The sequence below is a fragment of the Akebia trifoliata genome, unplaced genomic scaffold (assembly GCF_017979445.1).
Source record: "Akebia trifoliata isolate Shusen 1 unplaced genomic scaffold, ASM1797944v1 Contig00292, whole genome shotgun sequence".
NCBI classification, from domain to species: Eukaryota; Viridiplantae; Streptophyta; class Magnoliopsida; order Ranunculales; family Lardizabalaceae; genus Akebia; species Akebia trifoliata.
This window is the reverse complement of record NW_028236940.1, coordinates 23,084-48,239: the sequence shown is the minus strand read 5'-3', so window position 1 is coordinate 48,239 and position 25,156 is coordinate 23,084. Positions and strand designations below refer to the sequence as shown.

Sequence of the window (25,156 nt, the reverse complement as noted above, 5' to 3'; positions counted from 1 at the left end):
GACTGATTTGAGAAAGAATGTCAACTTCATTTATAAATTGTATCATTTGGGTTTGATCCATTATTTTGGACTTCTTAATGGCTACTACTCTTTTATCAGGTAAAATTCCTTTGTACACCGTACCATAGCCTCCTTGGCCTAGAATCCGACTCTCATCATAATTGTTGGTTGCTCCTTTTAGGTCATCCACGGTAAAAATCTTGGCAATCTCAGAAACACCTTTACGTGAAGAGATTTGCTGCTGCAACAACATACCTCCATTTTGTTGGAAGAATTTCTCTCTGAGTTTGATGATTTTTCTTTGCTTCAATACCCGATATAATAAGGAACAACAAACAATTAGAAACAAAAAGCCTAGACCAATACCTGCATTGTAAACAAGTTAAAAGAGTTTAGTTGCAAATAGCATTCAACAACAAACATGGTATTGAGTCTCGTTTTGACATCTCATCTTGTTCATGGACGAGATCAAATTGTCTTGGATGAGTCAACTCGTCTTGGATGAGATAAACTATTTAACTCGGGTGATAATTATTCATCTATACTTATATAAAAATAATTATATTTATTTATTTACAAAATAAGGTTGATTAGAAGATGTTTAATCATGAAATCATATTTTATTTTGATAATATTTATTTAAATTCTAAAAAATAAATTATTTTAATAAAAATCTACAAATCCCGGTTGACTTGACCATGTTTTACTGACTTGGACGAGGTTTTTAAAATCTTGGCCAAGTCATCTCGTTTATATGGTGAGATTCTACCGGCTTGAGATGGCATGTCTATTCGTCTCGTTGATGGACAATAACCAGTCATCTTGGTCTTGGATGAGATTTGAAGACAACAAAAGGGTATCACTCATTGAGGACTTTAAAATTAATTAAAGAGTAAACAAGATAAGCTCTTGGAGTAGAAGTCTACAAGTGAAAATTACTAGTACTTTTTTTTCGATCCCATTAACTTGTACTTAAAATCATGTTAAAATGGGCATTTACCTGCAACAAGTTGGATAACTGGAACTGGTTTTGTATTAAGGGTGCAACCACTTCCAGTTGCTGTAGCGTCCCCATGGTAGCCTTTTTGACAAGAACACTTAAAACTGCTGTTGTTATTTTTACAAACTGCTTTTGCGTGGCAGGGATGTGGTTGCTTCTCACACTCATTGATATCTGGATCAATCAAGCCCATCATCACCAGGAGAAGAAGATAGCTCTCATTAAACAAATTGAAATTAAAGAGTTGTGACATCTTTGTTAAATCCACATGTAATCCTTATTTTCTTTAATGATAGGGTCATGTTATCTTAATCTTAATTACTGATCTTTGAAGAAAAAACAAATATATAGCATCATATATATGTTGTTTTAATCTAGTTTAAACAATAAAGCTACCTTTGGCTGATATCTATTTAAAGAAACATAGAGAAAACTCACCTTGACATCCTTCTAGCAGATATGGGTTCCCGTCATAACCAGCCTTGCAGAGACATCGATATCCTGGGCCGTTGGTGGAATTAACACATAAGCTATTCCGGCCACAGGCGTAAGGTTCAAATTTTTCCTTAACAGCTTCTTGGCACGTCTCATTTCCAATGGCCCAGTCCAGCACCACAGTCAGATTATCTCTATTGAATGCTCTGTAAGCGAAGAGATCCGTTTTTTTGAAAGTGAACCATTCTTCATCAGCCAAGAAGGCATAGCTGCACGGGTTATACTGCCAGCAGTTGGTATGATTGTAAGTGCTCGCGAGATACACGCTGTACCTCCTAAGTCCACTGGGAATTGGTGTCTGGCAACACCCAACACCCGAACAAGACCCATCATTAATCATCTTCGTGTTGTTGCATACCGACAAACACCCGCTTTGGAAATCTTGGTCCCAATAGTCACCGATGATCGCAATGGTGTCACACCCCATGGCTGTGAACTTGTTTCGGGTGGTATTGATTCTCAATGGGGTTTGCTTCAAATCTAACGATGCTGATACTGAATCCTTTTTTATGCCTTGGCGGTCATAACATTCCATTGCAGCCAGAGATTTAATGCGCACTTCATCCAATGTTATATTTAGAATCTCAACATTTCCATCACCTTGGAAGGCTTTTGGAGTGCTATAATTCTTGTTGTCGCATCTTACCATATATCCAATATCCCTATAACATCCTTTACCGATACCAAATGGGTAAGGAATATTTACGTCTCCGCAATTTTGTTGGCAATGAGGCATTAAGGTTTGGGATGCCACCATTACCGATAACAGGACGAAATGAAATAGAAGTTGTGTGAACATAGCTTTCCCTCTTTATTTCAATTTTTTTCTTATGTTACAAAGAGGGATGAAGCTGCTTAAGGGGAAGGGGGGATATAAATGGCCAATAGATTCTTTCCAGTCATCCTTACCTTACTTTTCTTTGCTTGCTCAGTCAAAGTCTTACAAAGACTTAATCAAACACAAAACTACGTCACAAACTAAAATATTGAGTCTGAAATAAGTTACTCAAAATATCTTCCATTAATCATTAGTGACGTATTCTACTACTCTTTAATGTTTTTAATTTTTAGCTGGGTTGTCAAGTGACCCATCCATTTAATAAAGAAGCTACACAATTTCCACAAATTTTGACACGTTTGATGATGAGTGTATCATATTCTTAGATAGAATAATCAGTTGGGTCCCTGAATATTCAAATGACTCTTGGTTTCTTATTTACCTAATATGGTATAAAGTGACAATTTCACTTTAAAGTTGCGAAATAGTCACGTTGTTCTGAATTTTTTTTAACGAAGACATGATTATTCACATTTTGATTATTAAAATGAACAATGAGTCAAAATCGTAAATAACTCATTTTCAGATCATTATATAGTAATTCACCTTTTTTTTAAGGATCACTTTACTGATTGAAGACTATTGTACGTATTAGTCTACTCTTGCTAGCTTGGGCCAGTTCTCCAGCTCTCTTAACAGAGAATTCTACATCATTGTCAACTAGAATTGTATCCCTCAAGAGTTAGCAAGTATTTTCTTCGAGGCCATTTAGCCTTACCTAGTAAAGGAAAAAGGTCTTATAAAGCTCGTCCACTGTCGAAACAGAACCTCGAGATTCATGACAAATGTCGAGGTTTGGATTTGACTGTAGACGAGCCTTAGTAATTAATTGATCAGCAGAAAATGACTTATCTCCATTTTATTCTCGAAGCAGGAAAGACGCGATTTTTTATTTTAATAATTAAAACAATTGAAGGAGGAGTTTCTCACGACTTGGTTAGCAGCCCAATAACTTTTAAAACCCAATACTAAGACGCCACCTAGACACCTAATGGATGTTCAAAAACAGGACATTGTTCCGAATCCTCACTCTTTATTTTTATGAAAACTCTTAACTCTAGGCCGATTAATTGGATAGACTTCCATACCTAATTAACCCTTTATGATAATACCTCCCAGAATAATGAGGTGCTTTTGACATGCCTCCCTCAATATAAAATAAAGAATCGTGATAATTTGACTACTCCACGTGGCACATTCAATTGACTCTCCTGACATGATAAGTTTGGGAATCGTAGATGTGTACATCATGAGATACAAAACTGCACTTCCTCATAAAAATGTGTATCCTGAGGAAATCATGTATCTCGAGGTGTACATATCTACTGTTCCTGGACTAGTCATGTTCAAGAGAGTCAATTGAGCGTGTGACGTGGGGAAGTCAGATTATCACGACTCTAAACTAAAAGATTTGAGTTGCCATTTAGAAACTTTAGACTTACACCTAGTCAATGAAAGAGCCTAGACCTTAATAAGGAGTGTAGAAAAGATATGGATGTTAATACGGGTGTGAGTTGCGTAGAGAGAAAGACTACTTATCTATGCTGCATTAAAATAAAAATAAAAATAATAAGTAAAAATACTAAAATAAAAAAGGGTAAAAGATGGGGCATCACATGATAAGAGTGCACAATTTTTAAGAGCTCTAAATAAATAATTTATAGATTTTTTTTTCTTCTTATTATATTTGAATTTTAAGTTGGAGTTTAATAGTTATTCATTTTGAAAGCCTTTAATCAGGATTATTTATTTAATTTTCAAAATGAACTCTTGAGGTCTCATTGGGGCCAAGCATGACCCTACACGTGGTCCAACACGGATGACAGAGCTTGGTCGCATTGATTCTCACGTTGGCCCAATTAACACTTCAACCTAATAAATTAAAAATGATTCAGAAAAAAGGACAGGAAGAAAAACTTGTTAGAAATGGATGGGCATGCATTGAACTCCCACCCACCCGGACGACGACGACGACGACTACTACTACAACTACTACAATTGTCCAGGGCAGACTTAGGATTTTTGGTTAGTGAGAATTAAGTGCTAACATGGTACATCAATAATCTCGCCTTTTATGCAAATATTGAACTCATCACTGCAAATGATGATTAGTCAATAATCAGAATTATTATTTATTTATTTATTTAACTTTTAAAATGAACTCTTGAGGTCTCATTGGGGCTAGCATGACCTACAAGTGGTTGTACATGGATCACAGAACTTTGGGTCACATTGACTCTCACGTTGGCCCAATTAACACCACAACCCTTTAATAGATTAAAAATGATTCAAAAAGGAGGACTGGAAGAAAAACTTGTCAGAAATGACGACGACGACTCTACTACTGACCAGGGCAGTGTTAGGATTTTTGGTTAGTGGCGACTAAGTGCTAACATGGTAGATCAATAATCTTGGTTTTGCCTTTCATGCAAATATTGAACTCATCACTGCAAATGATGATTAGCCAATAATCAGAATTATTATTTATTTATTTAATTTTTAAAATGAACTCTTGAGATCTCATTGGAGCCAGCATGACCCTATGCTTAGTTCTACGTGGATCACAGAATTTGGGTCACATTGATTCTCACGATGGCCCAATTAACACCTCAACCATTTAATAGATTAAAAATGATTCAAAAAAAGGGAAAGGAAAAAAAACTTGTTCTTGCCTGATCAAAGGCTTCAGAAATGGATGGGCATGCATTGAACTCCCAAATTTAAAATATGTTAATCAATAATGAAAAAAATGTTTATTTTTAATATTTTTGTAGAATTCTCACATGGCACCTAATCATACTTTTGGATGGCAGCAATCCATATAGGGAGGTTGTCCTTTGATCCATGCAACCTAATCTCTTTCTCTCCTCCGCACGCGCGCACACACACCCCCACCCACCACCATTACTACTACTACAACTGACCAGGGCAGAGTTGGGATTTTTGAACTCATCACTGCAAATGATGATTAGTCAATAATCTCTACCCTTGATTGTTTTAAAAAAAAAAAATCTAAAATAACACATCATGTAGAGAAGACCACTACACAGTCATCATATGTGATAGAAATACTAACTCAACATTTTGCCCAACATGTTTTGTCCTACATGGGTTAGAAGTTTTGGAATGGGCTGATTTTTGGTGAGGATGATCTCTATAGTGAGATCATCCTCACCAAAAATCGGCCCATTCCAAAACTTTTAACCCCATCACAAATGGTTTACAAAAAATGGATGGTCCACGATTTTTCAACTTGTAAATGTGGGGTTAGAAGTTTTGGAATGGGCTGATTTTTGGTGAGGATGATCTCTTCACCATAGAAATCATCCTCGCCAAAAATCAGCCCATTCCAAAACTTCTAACTTATGTAGGACAACATATTGGGCAAATTGTTTGGCAAAATGTTGGGTGCTGAACATTTCCCATATATATATATATATATATATATATATGGGTCCCGTTCACCAACAAACATTTTGGCAAAACATTTTTCAAAACATAGGTTAGAGGTTTTGGAATGGGTTGATTTTTGGTGAGGATGATCTCTACGATGAGGAAATCATCCTCACCAAAAATCAGCCCATTTCAAAACTTCTAGCCCCAGTTTACAAGTTGAAAAATCGTGGACCGTCCATTTTTTGTAAACCATTTTTTATGGGGTTATAAGTTTTGGAATGAGCTGATTTTTTGTGATGATGATCTCCTCATCGTAGAGATCATCCTCACAAAAAATCAGCCTATTCCAAAACCTCTAACCATGTTTTGAAAAATGTTTTGCCAAAATGTTTGTTGCTGAACATTTCCCTATATATATAGGGAAATGTTCAACACCCAACAATTTGCCCAACATATATATGGGAAATGTTTAGCACCCAACATTTTGCCCAACATGTTTTCTCTTACATAGGTTAGAAGTTTTAGAATAGGCTGATTTTTGGTGAGGAAGATCTCTTTGGTGAGGAGATTATCCTCACCAAAAATCAACCCGTTCCAAAACTTCTAACCCCATGTTTAAAAGTTGAAAAATTGTGGATCGTCCAGTTTCTATAAACCATTTGTGATGGGGTTAGAAGTTTTGGAATGGGCTGATTTTTGGTGAGGATGATCTCCTCACCATAGAAATCATCCTCACGAAAAGTCAGCCTATTCCAAAAATTCTAACCCATGTAGGATAAAACATGTTGGGCAAATTGTTGGGTGCAGAACGAGACCTCTATATATATATAGGGAGGGGTTCGGCAGCCCTAAAGTTTGCCAAGTTTGGTGCCAAACATTTTTTGTAAATTACTTTTGATGGGGTTAGAAGTTTTGGAATAGGCTGAATTTTGGTGAGGATGATCTTCTCATCATAGAGATCATCCTCACAAAAAATCAGCTCATTCCAAAGCTTCTAACCCATATTTTGAAAAATGTTTGGCACAAAACTTGGCAAACTTTAGGACTGCCGAATCGTCCCCATATATATATATAGGGTCCCGTTCAGCAACAAACATTTTGGCAAAACATGAGTTAGAGGTTTTGGAATGGACTGATTTTTGGTGAGGATGATCTCCACGGTGATGAGATCATCCTCACAAAAAATCAGCCCATTCCAAAACTTCTAACCCCATGTTTACAAGTTGAAAAATTGTGGACCGTCCATTTTTTGTAAACCATTTTTGATGGGGTTAGAAGTTTGGAATGGGATAATTTTTGGTGATTATGATCTCCTCATCGTAGAGATCATCCTCACCAAAAATCAGCCCATTCCAAAACCTCTAACCCATATTTTGAAAAATGTTTGCCAAAATGTTTGTTGCTGAACATTTCCCATATATATATATATGAGTCACGTTCAATGGCTAACTTTTTGGCAAAACATTTTTCAAAACATGGGTTAGAGGTTTTAGAATGGGCTGATTTTTTGTGAGAATGATCTCTACGGTGAGGAGATCATTCTCACAAAAAATTAGCCCATTCCAAAACTTTTGGGTTAATTTTTGATGAGGATGATCTCTACATCTCCTCACCAAAAATCAGCCAATTTCAAAACTTCTAGGCTGATTTTTGGTGAGGATGATCTCTACATCTCCTCACCAAAAATCAACCCATTCCAAAACTTCTAGACCCATGTTTACAAGTTGAAAAATTGTGGACCGTCCATTTTTTGTAAACCATTTTTGATGGGGTTAGAAGTTTTGGAATGGACTGATTTTTTGTGGCGTCCCGCCGAACGCTAACACAAATCCCCATGTCAGATTTCAAGGTACGAGGTGACACCTCGAAATTTCGGCATGGTCTCCTCTGTTTATGTTAGCATTCTAAGGCGATTCAACCTGCACTTGATAAACGACATACAATCCTACATACAGATATAAAATATAATACTAGCGGAAGCCTATATAAGTCTAACAACGTACGAAAGATCAAAGTGCGGAAGAATAACCAAGATATAGGATTATACAAAATTTCTCACTCTAACAGAAATCCTAACACTCAGAACAACATGTATAATACTCTCGGATAAATCAACACCACTAGGGGTAATAACCCCAACACTCACCAAGTGACGAACTCTAGCTGTCTATCTGACCCACCAGATGATTTTCACTCGTGCTCTATATCTGCCTCGCCAAACTTCGGATCTGAAACTAAAAAAAATGGAGAAAGAAATGGTGAGTAACAATGGTTACCGAGTAGGGAAACAAACAATTTCTGTCAATAACCCCTCCTAACATGAACGAATAAGCATACTGAATCATTTAAAAATAATCAAAGTTTTACAGAAGAAATTACGATTAATTGGTACATATAGCTAGGGATGAACAACTAAACATTTTAAAACTCACATTACATCGATCAACAGTACTCACTATAACATTATCTTTTTATACAAATTTAATTGATCAAAGGGAAATAATAAACATGGATTTCATTTTATATATCAAAATAAACAACAGATACATAATACACAATGGTGGAGTATTGGAATTAGAGAGTTGAGATTCACGACTGGATCGCTCCTAGTCGGGACATGATGTTACAATTCTTCTTTGATTTTTAGTTCCTGATTTTGTGGTCGGTTGCTGCACTTACCACGTTTGGTTGACCATTTATCCGGCTCAGGCTGGCTGTTTGACGTGACTATAAGCAATGGGTCTCTTTTCGATGTGTTAGAACGTTCGACTACTATAGATTGTTAGTGATCACTGATTAATCATCTTCGTTTATGCTTATCAGGCGTGCATGTGATTCCCAAATATACAAACCATTCGTATACGACCCACCTTTACATTACAAGTTCACTGGTAAAGATAGAAAGGAATAAACCCGGATTCCAGTTGTGACTCCACTCTCATATGCGTCCCATACCACATATGAGCTTGATGGTCCCTACCGTACATCCTAGGATAGTACATCACTCCGGATGATATGACGCACTATCCCTTCAGGCATTCACAAACTCTTTAACAGCTCACAAAATAGCTACATATATATATATTATTTTCATTTGAAAACAAAAGAGAAATTAACAATACAAGGTTGAGAATAGATATCCAGTTTCCTACCATGCAAGTGTGGCCACCCGGCCTAAAATAAATAACAAAACGAAAACGTAAACAGCGCCTCGCGCTAACAGAAATTTAAATAAACATGAAACCAACAATATTATCCCTGGATATCTGTTCACCAACATGCACACAACACAACAACGTAAAATGCAGACATCACCCATCGGGTGTGACTCTGACATTTTACCGTTTCATACCCTTTTTCCCTTTTTTCGATTTTTACAGTTTTCAATCTCTTCATAAAATATCCATTTTCTGATATTCATCAACTCAATATAAGTTCATTAAATATTAAATCACATTTTTCAACTATAGAATTTATTTTTATCAATAATATAAAAAAATATACAAATTTCATATCAAAACGGGGTCCGACCAGTGCACAAGACCCAATTTATGGAAATAACCCGTTAAAATATCCTACCCATGTATAATTTGTTAAAAATACAATTAAACATATCAAACATGCAATTTTTGGCGTGAATTTTTAAATAACAAAAGAATTCTATATGTTAGAAATACATCCAAATTTTTCCAATAAAATCCTAAATGCAATTTTCACAATCTATGATTACTAATAGAAATTGAGAGTTCCTTACAATCACTAGGCAAAAGGATCGAACCACGTGCGCAAAAATCGAGACGATTTGCATGGAAATCGAGACGGACCAAACTTCGAAGTTGCTGATTTTTGAATCTAGCCTGGTGGTTTTGAAGATCTCGATGTGCTCGTCTCTTCTTCCTTATACGACGAAAGATGGTTTGACCCCAAAACCGATGAAAATCGAGGTTGAAGTTACGAAATCTCCGTATAAAAATACGACTGAATTTGACTATACAGGGTGAAAAAGATGAGAAAATGGAAGGAATTTGAGTGAGTTATATAGAGAATGAGACTGCGGATGTTTCTCCCTTTTACGTCGGAAGATGGTTTGATCCCGAAACGGACGAAATTCGAGGTTAAAGTTTCGAAATTTCCGTATACAAATACGACTGATTTTTGACGATATTGGATGAAAAAGAAAGTAAAATGAAAAAAGATTGGGTGGGTTTTGTAGAGAATACAGCTACGGATCTTTTTCTCTTCTGCGGCGATCGTCGAAAGTGGACCGTTTGCGAGAGATCTAAGGTGGAAGATTGGAAGAAAAACAAAATTTTCGTTTATATATGTCACGCTGTTTGGGTGGGTTGGAGGAGATGAAGTTTTTTTAAAAAAATTAAAATTTTTTTTTTATATAAAATTTGGGACGAATTTGGTATTTTGTCAATTGTTTTGATCGATGATAACTTGATCATCCAGACTCCAAAACTGACAAATGAATATTCTATTTCATCTAATTTTTCGTTCCGGATCTAATGGTGCAGTCAATTTCTACAAATTATATCTCCATAAAAAATTTAGATTTTTGACCTGAGGTGACCCCTAAACTTGATGTCGTTTTCGTTTTTGACGATAATTTGACTTCCTGATCTCCAAAAATGACAAATAAATAGTCCATCTTCAATAATTTTTCATTAGGAATCCAATGGTATAATCGAATCTTAATAATTCTTTCCCTAGCAAAAATTTACTATTTTAGCCTGGTCTGACTTGGTAATCGAGGATTTGCAACTTTTCTATTCGGACTCGCACTTGAGCGTGCATACAGGCTAAACTATGTTTTTCGATCATTTTAAATCCAATGGTGAGGTCAGATTTCATTAAAAATGATCAGAAACATCCTAAATTTTTACCCCTAAGTCCCACTTTCAAGATTTTCTAAAAATTCAACTATTTATATTTTTCCTCGAGATACGAATTGAAAATTCGGGGTTTTACATTTTTGGTGATGATGATCAGCCCATTTCAAAACTTCTAACCCATGTAGGAGAAAAATGGTTGGCTAAAATGTTGGCCAAAATGTTTGGTGTTGAACGGGACCCTATATATATATATATAGGGGAGGGGGAGCGTTCAGAGGCCCTAAAGATAACCAAACATTGTGCCAAATATTTTTCAAAATATGGGTTAGAATATTTGGAATGGGCTGAATTTTTGTGAGGACGATCTCTATGATGAAAAGATCATCCTCGTTAAAAATCAACTCATTCCGAAACTTGTAACCCTAATTTACAAGTTGAAGAATCATGGACCATTCTATTTTTGTAAATCACTTTTGATAGGGTTAGAATTTTCAGAATGGGCTGATTTTTGACGAGGATGATCTCTTCATCATAGAGATCATTCTCACAAAAAATCAACCAATTTCGAAACTTCTAACCTATGTTTTGAAAAATGTTTGGCATAATATTTGACTCTCTTTAGGGCCTCCGAACACTACCCATATATATATAGATGAATGCCATCCATGTAACGACATGGTCAATTTAATCATAAGTAATTGTAATCATTTTAGATTTACAAGGAACTGAGCAAACATGTTTTTCTTTTCATTTAATTGTATTAGAAGGTGGTATGTCTCAGAAATTTAAAATGTTAATTATATAAAGAGTGATTTTAAAGATTACAAAGTAAAATAAAGAAGATATTTTTTGTAAATTTGAAAACTAACCACCTTGATTAGGATCCTGGGTTTCAATATTTTTGAGAATAACACTGGTTATATTAAGTTTAAATATAAAAATGGGGGCATTTGTGGCTATTCAAATTTTTGTTGTCGACCACTTCTACTCCTCCTTCTCTCATTATAATAGTAAAGATTAAATAAATTGATAAATAACTTTACATGATTATGGAAATAGTCTTATCCTTACACTCAGGGCCGCTTTGATACGGCTTGAGGCCTTAGGCAAATATTCTACATGAGGCCTTTTTAATATTTAATATAAATAATATTAATTAATTATCAATATAATATAAAATTTTCATTTAAAATTTATCTTTCACGTTTTTCAAGTTTTGCTAAAGTTGTTATTTATTTTCTTGATATATATATATATATATAATATATATATATATAATATATATATATATATATATATATATATATATATTATATATATATATATATATATATATATATATATATATTATATATATATATATATATATATATGTGGGTCGGTTCCTGCGACACACATTGCGACACACATATAGACAACGTGTTTGTCTTATATGGGTAAAAATGTTTGGAATGGGCTGATTTTTTGTGAGGATGATCTCTGTGACGAGGAGATCATCCTGGCAAAAAATCATCCCATTCCAAAACTTGTAACCCCATCAAAATTGATTTACAAAAAATGGACGGTCTATAATTTTTCAACAAAAGTTGGACGATCTAGAAGTTTCATAATGAGCTGATTTTTTGCCAGGATGATCTACTCACCATAGAGATCATCCTCACAAAAAATCAGCCCATTCCAAACATTTTTTCCCATATAAGACAAAACACGTTGTCTATATGTGTGTTGAAATGGTTGTCGTTTGAACCTGACCCTATATATATATATATATATATATATATATATATATATATATAGTGTAATTATATATTTATTAAGGTATTCTGCTTATTTTTGGTGCATTATCAAAGACTATTCTGAACATTGTATTAGAATCCAGTAATAAAAAACTATCAAATGAACATTAATTTCTGGCTTATGTATTTTTGTAATGAACAAGCTTTTGCTAGATGTGGCTTTTCAAATTCTGAGCTTCCGCTTCTCTCAAAAGCCAACTTCTGGAGCTAACTTCTGTAAAGAACAGGCCCTAAGAGATTCCACATATGACCTAATGCTTTACAAAAATTTATCAAGGTATGACTTATCAATAGCATTGCGAAACATGAATCATGGGGGGCGGCTATGAATTTTAAACATAAGACAAATCTTAAAAATTCAAAAATAAAGAAACAAAACAAATGAAAAAAAAGCCTTACTATCAACCTAATAAAAATCTAAGAAGCATATTGCATGTAATAAAAACAAATCAAGATTAACCTAAAACACTGAAAAAATCAAATTAAAGAAATCAAGATTTAAAAAAAAAAATCTTCTGGCCATTCACAACATACTAACAATAAAAAGAAAAATAACTTTAAGGTTGTGGGTTCAAGTCCAACTTACCTATATAAAAAAAACTAAATAAAAAATATTTAATAAAAAGATAAATAAACTAATTATGTGAGGTTAAAATGAGGATAAATAGGTTAAAATGACAATAAAGAGAGAAAGATCAATTGAAATTATTTTTAATTATTTCAATTATTAAAATTTCTTTATAAGAATGTCCTGGTTGTCTTATGATGTTCCCAATGAATTCCAGATCTAACCAACTCTTTTAGTCATTAATTTTAGAGTACGAACATGGATTTGGATGAGCAAATGAGTTTTTTTTTTTTTTTTTTTTTTGTTTTTGTATAAAAGGAAACTACCAATTTTGGTGGGGATATAAGATATATTTAGATCTTTTTTTTTTTTTTTTTTTGACCTAGACTATGTCAAAATGAGTGCAAAACGACGGCTCTGGGCCATCATTTTTCATGAAAACAACTGTTGCTAACGTTAAAAACGTAGTCGTTTTTGTAAAGTGACTGTCTACATTTGTTGGTAAAAACGACTGGATTGGACTGTTGAAAACGACTGTCCATAACCGTTGTTTATCTGTTGGAAGCTTTACATCAAACTTCTGATTTTGTGGGATAATTTTTTTTTTTAACAACTTGGAACAGTCGTATTTCAATTTTTCAATTAAAAATATATAATTGATCATTTCTTATTTGTCGATTTATTTTGTTTACTGTGTGCACACGCGCACACACAAAATACTAGTATTTTTGTCACATCCTATTTTCTATGGATTGCTGAAGTGACACTCCATAATTTAAATCTTCACATTAAAACCTAATTTTTTATTATTATAAAGGAATTTAAAAGTTCAGGTTAGAACCTGGTATACAAAACAAATTCTCTTGGTTCAAAATTCAAACAAAACATACTACTACACCACAATTTGGATTAAAAAATACCCAAGGATATGAAGTTTCATATGAGGTCCACATCCGATTGTTACAAGAAAAGGCCACAACAGGATATGGGAAATAATCTTTAATATAGTTAAAGCTGATTTGTCCATGTTTAGCGTAGCGTATAGAGGTGCTAGGTCTGGATCCCATGAGTTAAAATCTTCTTGCACATTTCAGTTCCAAGGTATTGTTCCGTACTCACTACAGTAAAATAGGGCTATAGCGACGGCCGTGACCGTCTCTATAGGGGTAAATACCGTCGCACGTCGTTGTATACAGGACTTATAGTGACAACCGCTATTGGCCGTCGCCATAGGGTATCGTTTTAAAAAAAAAATTTACTCTTTAGCTGCACTTGTGGCCGTCGCTGTTAAGGTTTTTGAAGAAAAAAAAAATTAATTTTACACCAACCCCCTCATGTATTGTAGAATATTGGAGATACCCCTACGTTTTAAAATTCATAACCATGACCCCAATTACTAATATGAAAGGACCCAAATGCCCACTCTACTAGAGTTCGTTGTGTTACTATTACCAGATTATGATACAAGATGAGCTACTAATTTTACTTTTACATTACAAAAATCAATGGACATGGAGTAATTATAACTAATCAGTTGTCTTTGTTGAGGTCTTGATAGGATATGAAGCATCCGTGGCTATATCACATATTCCCTCTTCATCGACTATGCCGCGCTGCATTCTTATGTAATCTTTCTCACCTCATTCTGGTCCCCATGAGTTCTTCACTATCTCCCATAAATACGCCTTGTGATCATAGTCAAGTCAATTCATGCATATAAATTAAATTCAAAAGATTGAGGCCATACCCTCTTGAGCTAAATTTTTAGGCTCTTTAGATAAATGGGCCAAGATTGGTCTGTAGAATTAACAACAAAAAGGTCAGACTCTGACCCTTATTGGATGGGCTAGAATGGCCTTACATCTAGTCCAAACTTGGCCCATTAACACCCTTAGATAGGCTAGAATGATACAAATCAAACCAATATACCAAGACATTAATGCTATAATCGTGTAGAAATTACACCACTGTGATAATTTTGTAGATAGTTAAAGAGGGCTTCTATTGCCACACAACTTTTGCTAACACCACCCTAAATATGTGTTTGTCATTGGTGATTTACACATGAATTGGGGTGGCGTTAGCAAAAGTTGGTGTTGTAATAGAATCTTTCTACTCAAATTCTTAAGCGAAATAAATCGGAGTAAAATTTGAAGTGAGAACCATCAGCGTCAATGGCAACAGATACGGGCTGATTAGCAATAGTGAAATTCTAAGTTTGCTTCTATTATTCCACGGAAATAAATGAATACGAAAAAGGTTTGGCCAGAATAACAACCTCAATGACACAATGAACAATTGGAATGGGACGTCCCTGAAACAAAATAAGTTGAAGAAAAGATATGTTAGCAATTTTAGCAAATAAAAATAAAAGAAAACTATTAAAAATAGATAAATGCAAGTATTAACAGTATAATACAGTACATACATCAATATTGAACACAACGATTTCCCCAGTTCGAATAGGGTCCTTACTCATGTGTAAGAACAAAATATCACCCTGCAAGGCCAATAAACATGTGAAATATTCATAAATAATGTTCTCCACTTGTTGAGTACTTGATTTTTCATCCCAGAGTGAGGTGCTGGAATGTCCTCGAACATACTTGTTAGATACCGTAGACAAGGTTCTTCCCCACTTCATACTTGTTATCATTACTAGCACAGCCATCCACATACATCTACCTCAAATACAATTTTTCAAATGTATTACGCATGCACATGTATTGGAAGGGATATGTAATTGAAATATTCAAGAGAGAGAAACAAAAAGAAGTGAGAGGTGTTTTTACCAACAATTGGCAACAAAGCTGTGAAACACGACATGAAACTGCGGTGGCATATAGTGGTAGTTCACCCAGCCAACTGGAGTCCAAAACTGCAATTACACCACATTAGTTTAAGTATGTCTACTATTTAGTTATTTTTTATCTGATTTTTTTTTTTTGTTGACAAATTGCATTAATTTCTTTACAAGATATAAAAAAGGTGATTCACCATTTCATACCTTCCATACTGTTAATTGAACAGAAGGGTAGTCCTTTTTGACTTTATTCCTGACTAAACTCCATGGTATTCCTACATGACTAAACAATATTGGCATTGATAGGCTATACTTCATTAACTTGTGATAGTACATGTGTAAATGTTGTTTGTTTGTTTGTATTTGTGTATGTGCATGCACAGTATAGACAAGGAACTTGGTTTCCTCCATAATAACACAGAAAATTATTATTATTATAGGTAGCAAGGAACTTCAAATACTTTACCTCTACAGGCAGATTGGCTGGGAATAGATTAATGGCACCAGGATTATAACTGAAGCTGCTGGGAAAGTGTGGTGTAATCAGCATCAAATTGGGACGCAACATATATAAGCAACTAATTGAATACAGATCTTCGATTTTAATACATAAGTAAAAGTTGTGTGATGAGTTCAAAATAAGTAGAAATGTCTTTATTGTTTCAGAGTATGGCAAAAATGGCCAAGCAATAAATGAAACACTAGAATGGTTTTTGGCACCAAAGGAGTTGGATACAGAATGCTAATGCTTGTATGCTTATTCTTGGGTTTGAAACTTGTTGATTGGAAAACATAAAAAATTTGTAGCGTAAGGAGCCATGAGAGTCGGAACAATACCTGCGAGACAGTACCAGCTGCCACACATATGGAATGAAGAACTCCTCAGGATGATTTTCTTGCTCATATGTGAACCGTAATTGAGTAAACATCTGCTCGGATTCAATATTTCCAAAATACAAGTTAAAGGCACGTTATTTTTCATGAAAATAATTTTTCCCAAAAAATAATTGGACTACAATTTCTAATGCCAAATAGACCAATAACATTTTACCTTCATCTTTTCACCTCGCTAAGAACGGCGATTGATGATTATGATTTGGAGGACTTCCTCCACAGACTATTCAACATCCATTATCTAGGCATCCATGCGGCTATTGAAAAAATCTAATACCTAAAAAGATGGAAGGTCATAAAACTATGTTTCCCTCAAGAACATGGTAGAACAGAGACATCAAGCACTTGTACTCAGCTTAGGTAATAACAATTCAAACGGCAAAGAAAACTAAGCACTCGAAGCGTACATTGTAGATTTTCCTTTCGATCTAGCAAATGGGGACCCTACCTTTCTTCCCTTTCAGTGAAAATAGGGCATAAATTTTATAAAAAAAAAAAAGGATGAAAGTTTTGGGCAGAAGATTTACCTATAAATATAATTTACCATGATACCTCTGCTTTGACAAAGGCTTTTTTCTGATTTATCAGCCATCCAATTTAATCTCTCAATCATCTATTTCATGATAAGAAAAAGGTAAGTGTTAGAAGATGAGTTCAACTTGACAAGTTTAATTCAAGAGAAGCACAAAAGATCTTCCGACGTCCTAAATGCAATAGCTTGGGAAACGAAAAAGACCTAGTACATTATTGACCTCATCATATAGAAGAAGAATCACAGAAATGTGTTAATTGGAATTTAATGGTTTTCAAGAAAGAACATGAGAATTGCTCAAATGTAAAGGTTTCAAATCAATAACTAGTAATAACTATTACCACACATGATTTTTCGGGCGGTTGACAAAAGATTGGTCATAATAATTTTTTACCTCGCATTTTCTGCATAAAAATGCGAATACAACTGGAAAACATTCAGGAATAAATATTCTTTCAAATGAGAAAAAATAAAAATTATAACATTTTTTTAGAAGATAGAGTATACATTTTGAATTTTCAAATGTTAAATAGATTCATATTGTCAAATATTAGACAAATCACATTAAGAATAGGGATACTTGAGCAAAAGAAGCTGAAAAATTTGTTGTCAAGTACATATGCAATGGGGACAATTCCTAGAAAGGTGAGGAAAGCCAAGATTCTATGAATCCATCTCATTTAAAGAACTGAATGCAGATCATCTGTGGCTTGTTGACACAATATATGAGCTAGGGTCCAAAGCATGTGAGGCTAGATGTGCTCTCAAGTGACTACATTTCTATAGCGGTGGAGAAACAGAAAACGAAAGAGCGCCAAACTCTTATGATTTTGAGCATAATGCGAGAATTATGAGTTCGTTGAATGAATAAACACCCTAGATAATTCCCCAAGCCATGGACCATACATATTGTGTTTCTACACAAAGACCTTGAACGATTAAAATTAATTATCATGTAAAAGATAAAAATAAAAACTTAGACAAATAACACTAAAGTACTGAATGATTAACAATTAATCCCCAAATCTACCATGTGACCTTCACCAGCAACAACACAACACTATGATCGTGGAACATTAGTGACAATATGTAACTGACCTTAACATAATGTCTCAATCAGCCTTAAAACAAACAATAGGACCATGTAATGTAAAAAACATAAAATATTAACCATGCTAAGTGGTTTTGTTACTAGAAAGCTAAGTGCAAAGTGAAATAGACTTAAAGGAAACTCAATTCATTTCCTTCGATAGCTGGAACTAATATTATAGGAACTTCTTAGATCAAATATACAAGGACAATTAGAAGAGAAAGAGTCATCAAATAGACATACCTTTGAAGGATCAAATCCAAATCAACTCATTTGCATCATCTGTTGTGTATTATCAGTGGCTGCATTAGCAAATGCATATGAGAATCTATAACATCCAAAGATAGTGATAAAAAAAATTAATATAAAAAAAGATAAATGCAAAGATACTATATAACATAGTTGAAAAGCCCAGTTCACACATCTAACATAAAGATAATTTTTTTTTTTTACTTACTTGGTTAATCCAATTGGAGATTTTCACAGAAGACTCAATCGAGAGAGAGAGGCAAGCAAGAGTCCAGACCGATTGAAATAAATGATTACACTGAAATCAAGGTTTAATTCTAAAAAAAAAAAAAAAAATTCAAAGTGAATCCATAAACCTAAGTCTTTTAAACTGAAATTAAACCATAAACTCACCTGAAATCTGATTTCGCCCAAAATGTGATTGAGACCAGAGTTGAAGTACCAAAATATCAAGCAATAAAAGCTTTAAAAACTTGATTGTCGATGCGGAAACTTAACTGAGTTGATCTCTTCTTGATATTAAAAACCTAGAAAATGAAATCTAGGGTTTAGGGATCGATTGGTACACCGTAATCAAAAGTACCAGTTTCTTTGATTAAAATCTTAGCTATAAAACGAGAAATTAGGGTTTTGGTTTGAAAATGAACTAAAAATAGAATCAAAACTATAGTAATTAGGATTTTGGTTTGGAATTGAACCAAAAATTGAACCAACACTAAAGAAATAAGGATTTTGATTTGAAATTGAACCAAAACTAGACCATTGAACCTGATTAAAGTTTCGATATCAGATTGAAAATTTATTACCAAAGCCACTGAAGATTATACAGAAAGAGAAAATTTGAGAGCTCAAACTCACAGATCTGAAGAAATTAAGAAAAAAATCAAAATTACTGAGTGAGACCGATAGCTCAAACCCTAGAATAGTTCAAGAGTGGAAAAACAAAATAAACCTAATGAATGACGCTATGGATCCAGTATGAACATGTTGAGTCGAGAGAGAGAGAGAGAGAGAGAGAGAGAGAGAGAGAGAGAGAGAGAGAGAGAGAGCTTGTTTATTTAATGATAGATGAATACAAAGGGAATTCGAGAGAGAGAAAGAGGACTAGAAGAGGGTTTGCTGACCCGTGAGGAGAGAGAGAGAGAGTGCTAGTGGGAGTGGGAGTGACAGGGTATTTCAATAATGACTTAAGTTTTGGGTGCAACTAAATGGTTTATAGCCACAGATTTTAATTGACTGTCGTTACAAGTCATTGCTATAGTTCATTTTTCCTGTAGTGCTTATTGATATGATCATAACTATTTTGTCACACCCGAGTGGAAAAATTCATAACTTAGTCTACAAAGTAGGATCCGCACGACTTGTTATCCAGAATTTCAAGTCATTAGAAGAAATACAAAATAAATAAAATTAAATCTACTTTAGAACATAAAATTATACTTTGAAACTAAACATCGTATCACTATATATTGTTAACTGTCTACCAAGTCCTTGTAAAACCTATATCGAATTAAAAAAGTAAAAATAAAAAACCATTTAGAAATGAAATGCCAACTTTAAATAGTAAAAGTTTTTCACTCAATATCAATTTTCTACTAAGTGAAACACTAAAAGAAATAATACCATGGGCTCTTATGCTAATGTTTCCAAATCACACTTCGTAGCTACTTCAAATTTGGAAAAACAAAAATGGTAAATATAGAGCATGAGCTTTACAAGCCAGTGAGTTAAATTTAACATCCTAAACATAATTGTTAATACTTTTGAAAACTATTGACTAAACAAAATACCTATTCTAATAATTTTTTATGAATATAAACAAATAATTAAAAATTGTAATCAAGCCAAACCATCATTCAAATCATCAAATTCCCTTTTTTTTTCCCTTACAATGAACACCTTATCGATTTAGCCACTTTTAAGAAACTCTTTAGTTTTCTATTTCTCTTAGGATTCCTATCTTCTAAGAAACTCCTTCTAAATCAGTCACAAAAAAATAGAAACTCCATATAAGAACAGTCGCTACCAAATTTAAATAGAAACTCTAAATCAGTCTCCCACCAAACCAATAATAGATTTTAATCTTTCATTCCTATTCAGTTCATCTTCACAATGTATTATGGAGTTTTCTATTCTTCATGATGGGTATAGTAAAAAAATTTGGGTAATTCCTATGGTTTTTCTCCCTTGATTTCTTTCCATGTATTAGCTTTATGTTGGTTTGAGATTGGATATAATTATGGTGCTATATATGTGCAGATACTTTTGTCCACTGGAATTGCAATATCCACTGCCCTGGCGACCTCTCTACCATTAAATGGAAACTGTGCAGTAGGTCTGTTTTGCTAATTTATGTAACATAAAAATTTCACATTTTTTTTTCATGGGTGTTTGCTTGAATTGACTTCCTTTGTAAAATTCAAATGCACTGAAGCATTTGGTTGTCTAGCTAAAGAAACTCTTTCTTCTATAAGTTGAATCTATGTAGTTTGTGCCTCATAAATTGCCATACATTTTGTGAATGCAAATGCTTTTACTTATTGAAAGGATCACCAAATGGTTTGCAGATTGGCAAAACAAAGGTCTTCTTAAGGGCTAGTCAGATGGCAGAGTTAGATGCACAAAGAACAGAGGTGCTTAGCAATGCATTATCATTGTCCAATCTTAAAAATGCCTTATCTTACAGCACTGTAACCTACATATCAATCAAGAAGGCATGGAAGAAGGCTTGTTCAACAACAAATGTTGTTACTTCACATGTGTTCATTTATGAGACCTATGTGTACAGTAACATAAAGTTATAAACAGAAAATAGTAAATCCATGTCAATATTTTGTATGAAAAATATCACTCATAAAAAAGCAAATACCTTAAAAGAGAGGAAGCATCTAGATCTAGTTCTAGGGAACACTAAGGTATAAGCATTCAAAACAAAGTGCTCCTATCATAAGCTAAGGTTATTTGGGTGGGAACACATTAAAAAAACATAATAAGTTGTGTTGAAGGCCATGGAAAGGAAAACCAGCACCCAGCCATCTTATGACAAACCCACAACTTAAATTTAAAATCCTTTCATGTGGGCTTACCTAACATATGTTACATGGCAACCTCAAAATTGATGGTGTATCCATATCAGATACGATTGTTTACAATGGGCTAATTTAATTAACATGTTATGTACCTTATATAACAATGCCATGATAGATCAAACAAAATATCTGTACACATGAAGCTGATGAAAAGTTAACCAGACATTGCAACAACATAAGCCAATTAGATCATTCATTCATTGAAAATTTAAAAATGGTACAAAGCACCCTCAAACTTCAATGAGTGCATATCAACTTTAGAGCATACCTCAATTTAGCATTCATTGTCGTGCACCTTTTACACAACTATGTTTTCCTTAATTCATCATATTTCATTGATGAGAAAAGAAAAAACATTAGTTCATCTAAACCAATATATAAGCACAAATATACATGTCAATCAAATTTAACACTCAAACCCATATATAATTAGGGTCTAACCTTTCTTGAGAAAAAGCTTTGAAGTAGGTGGCTTGAAAGAATGGCCTTTGTACATGTCATCCTTCCGTGCTCTTGTGCACATTTGAGATACCCGTGTGTTTTTAAAATGTGTCCTATCTCTTGACCTTTACTATTATTAAAATAGAAACCCATATATAATTATGGTCTAACTTTTATCACATCCACAGTCTTGATGATGGAAAATGGCAATTTCTAACAAATGTAGTTGCAGGTATGAATCAGGGACCCTGTTCAACACTTGGAATATCAAAATAAAGTTGATGAAAATTTTGGGATGAAGATGAGGAAATAAACCCCCACAATTCTTGTATACTATATATTAGGAGTTCGGGATTAATTAAAAGAAAAACAAAAGTCATGACTATATCCAGCTAACAGCTCAGAATAAATAAATTAAACAGGGCAACATTCAAACATAACTTTTTTCCTTTGCTTAAAAATTCAATATTAAAAGTTAAGAGAAAATTTTAAATAATATAATACCCATCAAACTGGAATATTCTATCAATGGCTGCAGTTCTTATAGACCCCTAAATGTTACAGAATCAAGAAATAAACACATTTATAGAATGAGCATGACATGAGGCACTGATGCATCCAAAGAAATCAAACCTTCAAACCTTATAAAACCTACCTATTGGTGCAAGAAGCTCAACTGAGATGATCTCCTCTTGATAGGAACCTTTAAAAATATAGAAAATGAAATCTAGGGTTTAGGGTTCGATTGCTACACTGTAATAAAATTACCACTTTTTTTTATTAAAATCTTAATTATAAAAATGAGAAATTAGGATTTCAGTTTGAAACCTAACCAACAATAGAATCAAAACTATAGAATTATTAGGCTTTTGGTTTGTAATCGAACCAAAAATAGAATCAACACTATACAAATTGTGTTTTGGATTAAAATCGAACAAAAAATAAAAACAAAACTATATTATCAAACTTGATAAAAGTTTCGATATCATATCGATAACCTAGAATCAAAGCCACCGAAGATTATAAAGAAAGAGAGAAACCGAGAGTTCAAATGCATAGATATGAAGAAAATAATAAATAAAAAAGAACCAAAATCACTGATGGAGACCGAGTACTCGAACGTTACAACAAATCAAGAACGAGAAAAAAAACTGAACATCGCTATGGATCCACCTGGAAGAAAAAATAAAATGGAGAAATATCTTTAGATTTGGTCTATAGTATGAAGTAATGAATCATAAAAGAAAATCCAATAAATTCAAAATCTTTAAACCCTAGATCAGGTCTGTAGTGTGAAGGATGGAGAGAGAAACTAACTGTTGGAGAGTTTTATTATTTTTTCCAAATCAATTTCACTTCAAAATCTCCAAAACAAAACAGTGATTTAGAAGAGCACACTTGATGAGAAAACCAGCTCTCATAAGCTACCTCCAAGTAATAAACGATGAGAGGGATCCACAGATCTAAAATTTAAAAAAATTGAAATTAAGATGAGGAATTCATGATCGAAAAACCCTAAATGACTTTGAGAGATTTGATCTTAAATTCGAAAAGAAAAAAAAACGATGAAAACAAGATATTCGACTAAAGCAAAGAAGGGAAGATCGACTTACTGGATCAAAAACTTTTGATAAAATCAGAGAGTGAGAATAGAGAAGAGGAAGTCGTGCGTATTTTCCACTAAAAACCCTTTGGCGACGGTTGGCATATGTGGTCATCGCTAAAAGATCCTATACCAACAAGTAAAATACGGCCGTTGCAATAGTTCACAATAGTTTGTTGCTCTAGACCATATTTCTTGTAGTGACTGTTTGAGATTCTCTTCATTTTCCTTAATAGGGTCTAGAGTAGCTATAATTTCATATTGGGAAAAGATTAGTCAGCATGTTCCACTGGTTGGAATTATAAACTTTGTTAAAGACAAAAGTGATATAAATTTCAGAAAATATGAATCGTAAGATGATTCATTCAATGATAGATCTACTATACCATCTCCAAGGCTGAAATCTGCCAAAACTTTGCTTGTAAATGGTTAACAGGAGAAAATTATCAGTATCATAGAACAGTTGAGTGATAATGAGATCTGCTCCAGCATCAACCTATAAAAGAAACCTCCATCAATATAGGTCTAACATAACAAGAAGCATAAGTAATTCTGAAGAAAAAATATGTCATATAGAAGCTATGAATATTTCTTCCCATAAAATTAAATAATGCAGTAAGCCATAATAGAAAAATACCCGCTTTGGATGGTAATCTCACTATGCATCACTCAATCAAGCAAGGATTTTCCATGCCTAATATTTGCTTCCAATGTAAGTCAGACAGGGATTCAGCTGATAAACTTTTTTCTTCATTGTTCATCCGTAAGGCAAGTCTAGGCTCATTTCCAAGCGTTGTTCCATAATTTATGGACTTCCCTAAATCTATTATGGCAATTGCTTCAAAGTTGGCATATCAAGGCCTTCCCAAAAAAAGAGAATCATATAGGCCATCACATCTTTCACAGAAGCTCTATGGAAGAACAACTCTAAAACCCAGACACACACGAGAGAGAGAGAGGGGTGGGGGTGGGGTGGGGTGGGGGGGGAGGAGGAAAAGATGGGAGTGAATTGACGATTATCCACAAAGTTAAAATAAGAGGAAAAAAGAAGGAACTAGAAAGAAGAAACGAATGAGATGGATAGAAGGCGGCTTTCACTCCAGTTTTTACGGAATAGAAGGGTCTTTGTTTATTAATAAATCTTTTTGTTAGAAAAACATTCCTTATTATTAACTTGGTAAGATTTCAACTCTTACTAAAGGTCATTGATATCAAATGCATTAGCACGTGCAATCCGACACTACTGACCTCTAGATTTTATGGGAAAATTAGATCTAAAAAAAATTCAATTTTTTTCTTTCTTTCTTTTGTTTTAGACCCAAAGTTTAGAAAATGGATGGCTATTGAGCTTCCATAATTCAAATAAAAAAAAAATGTTTTTCTTCAAAGTTAAAGAATTTTATCCTCTACATCCCTGTGACATTGGATCATGCTTTTGGATGCCACAAGATGATTTTAACAACTCAGTAAGAAATGAAATCTTTCTAAGTTAGCAAGGCTAGCCTCATTAATAACATATTCTAA

The 25,156-nt window shown here is 33.8% G+C and overlaps 1 protein-coding gene, 1 long non-coding RNA gene and 1 pseudogene across 7 annotated transcripts; all 3 read right to left on the bottom strand.

The window, feature by feature from the left end:
- Positions 1-7: 7 nt before the first annotated feature.
- LOC147381706 (wall-associated receptor kinase 2 pseudogene) lies at positions 8-2,315 on the bottom strand (annotated as a pseudogene). Its single transcript, XR_015174413.1, has 3 exons — positions 1,439-2,315; positions 1,001-1,174; positions 8-366 (listed from the first exon to the last, which is right to left on the bottom strand). The product of XR_015174413.1 is annotated as a wall-associated receptor kinase 2 pseudogene (transcript).
- A 12,286-nt stretch (positions 2,316-14,601) lies between these two features.
- LOC147381705 (uncharacterized) lies at positions 14,602-21,467 on the bottom strand. Of its 5 annotated transcripts, none has more exons than XM_086430069.1 (11): positions 18,893-21,467; positions 18,708-18,816; positions 18,494-18,552; positions 16,786-17,241; positions 16,572-16,663; positions 16,201-16,255; positions 15,939-16,009; positions 15,724-15,809; positions 15,360-15,431; positions 15,210-15,245; positions 14,602-14,728 (listed from the first exon to the last, which is right to left on the bottom strand). In XM_086430069.1, exons 7-11 carry the CDS (start codon positions 15,943-15,945, stop codon positions 14,705-14,707), a joined length of 225 nt encoding a protein of 74 aa, XP_086286195.1. In that variant the 5' UTR covers positions 15,946-16,009; positions 16,201-16,255; positions 16,572-16,663; positions 16,786-17,241; positions 18,494-18,552; positions 18,708-18,816; positions 18,893-21,467; the 3' UTR covers positions 14,602-14,704. The 5 variants fall into 5 exon arrangements, with proteins under 5 accessions (XP_086286195.1, XP_086286191.1, XP_086286192.1 ...); XM_086430065.1 differs by having other exon boundaries at positions 14,602-15,245; positions 16,786-16,905; positions 17,156-17,241; XM_086430066.1 differs by having other exon boundaries at positions 14,602-15,245; positions 16,201-16,258.
- Positions 21,468-21,532: 65 nt separating this feature from the next.
- LOC147381704 (uncharacterized) lies at positions 21,533-24,595 on the bottom strand. Its single transcript, XR_015174422.1, has 3 exons — positions 24,270-24,595; positions 24,019-24,128; positions 21,533-22,732 (listed from the first exon to the last, which is right to left on the bottom strand). It is a non-coding gene; the product is annotated as an uncharacterized LOC147381704 (long non-coding RNA).
- Between the last annotated feature and the right edge of the window lie 561 nt (positions 24,596-25,156).

Coding starts and splice junctions, on each gene's coding strand:
- LOC147381705 (XM_086430064.1), bottom strand. Junction 15,432..15,723: donor AGCTTTGTTGCCAATTGTTG/GTAAAAACACCT, acceptor TTGGCCTTGCAG/GGTGATATTTTGTTCTTACA. Junction 15,246..15,359: donor TCGTTGTGTTCAATATTGAT/GTATGTACTGTA, acceptor ATTTTGTTTCAG/GGACGTCCCATTCCAATTGT.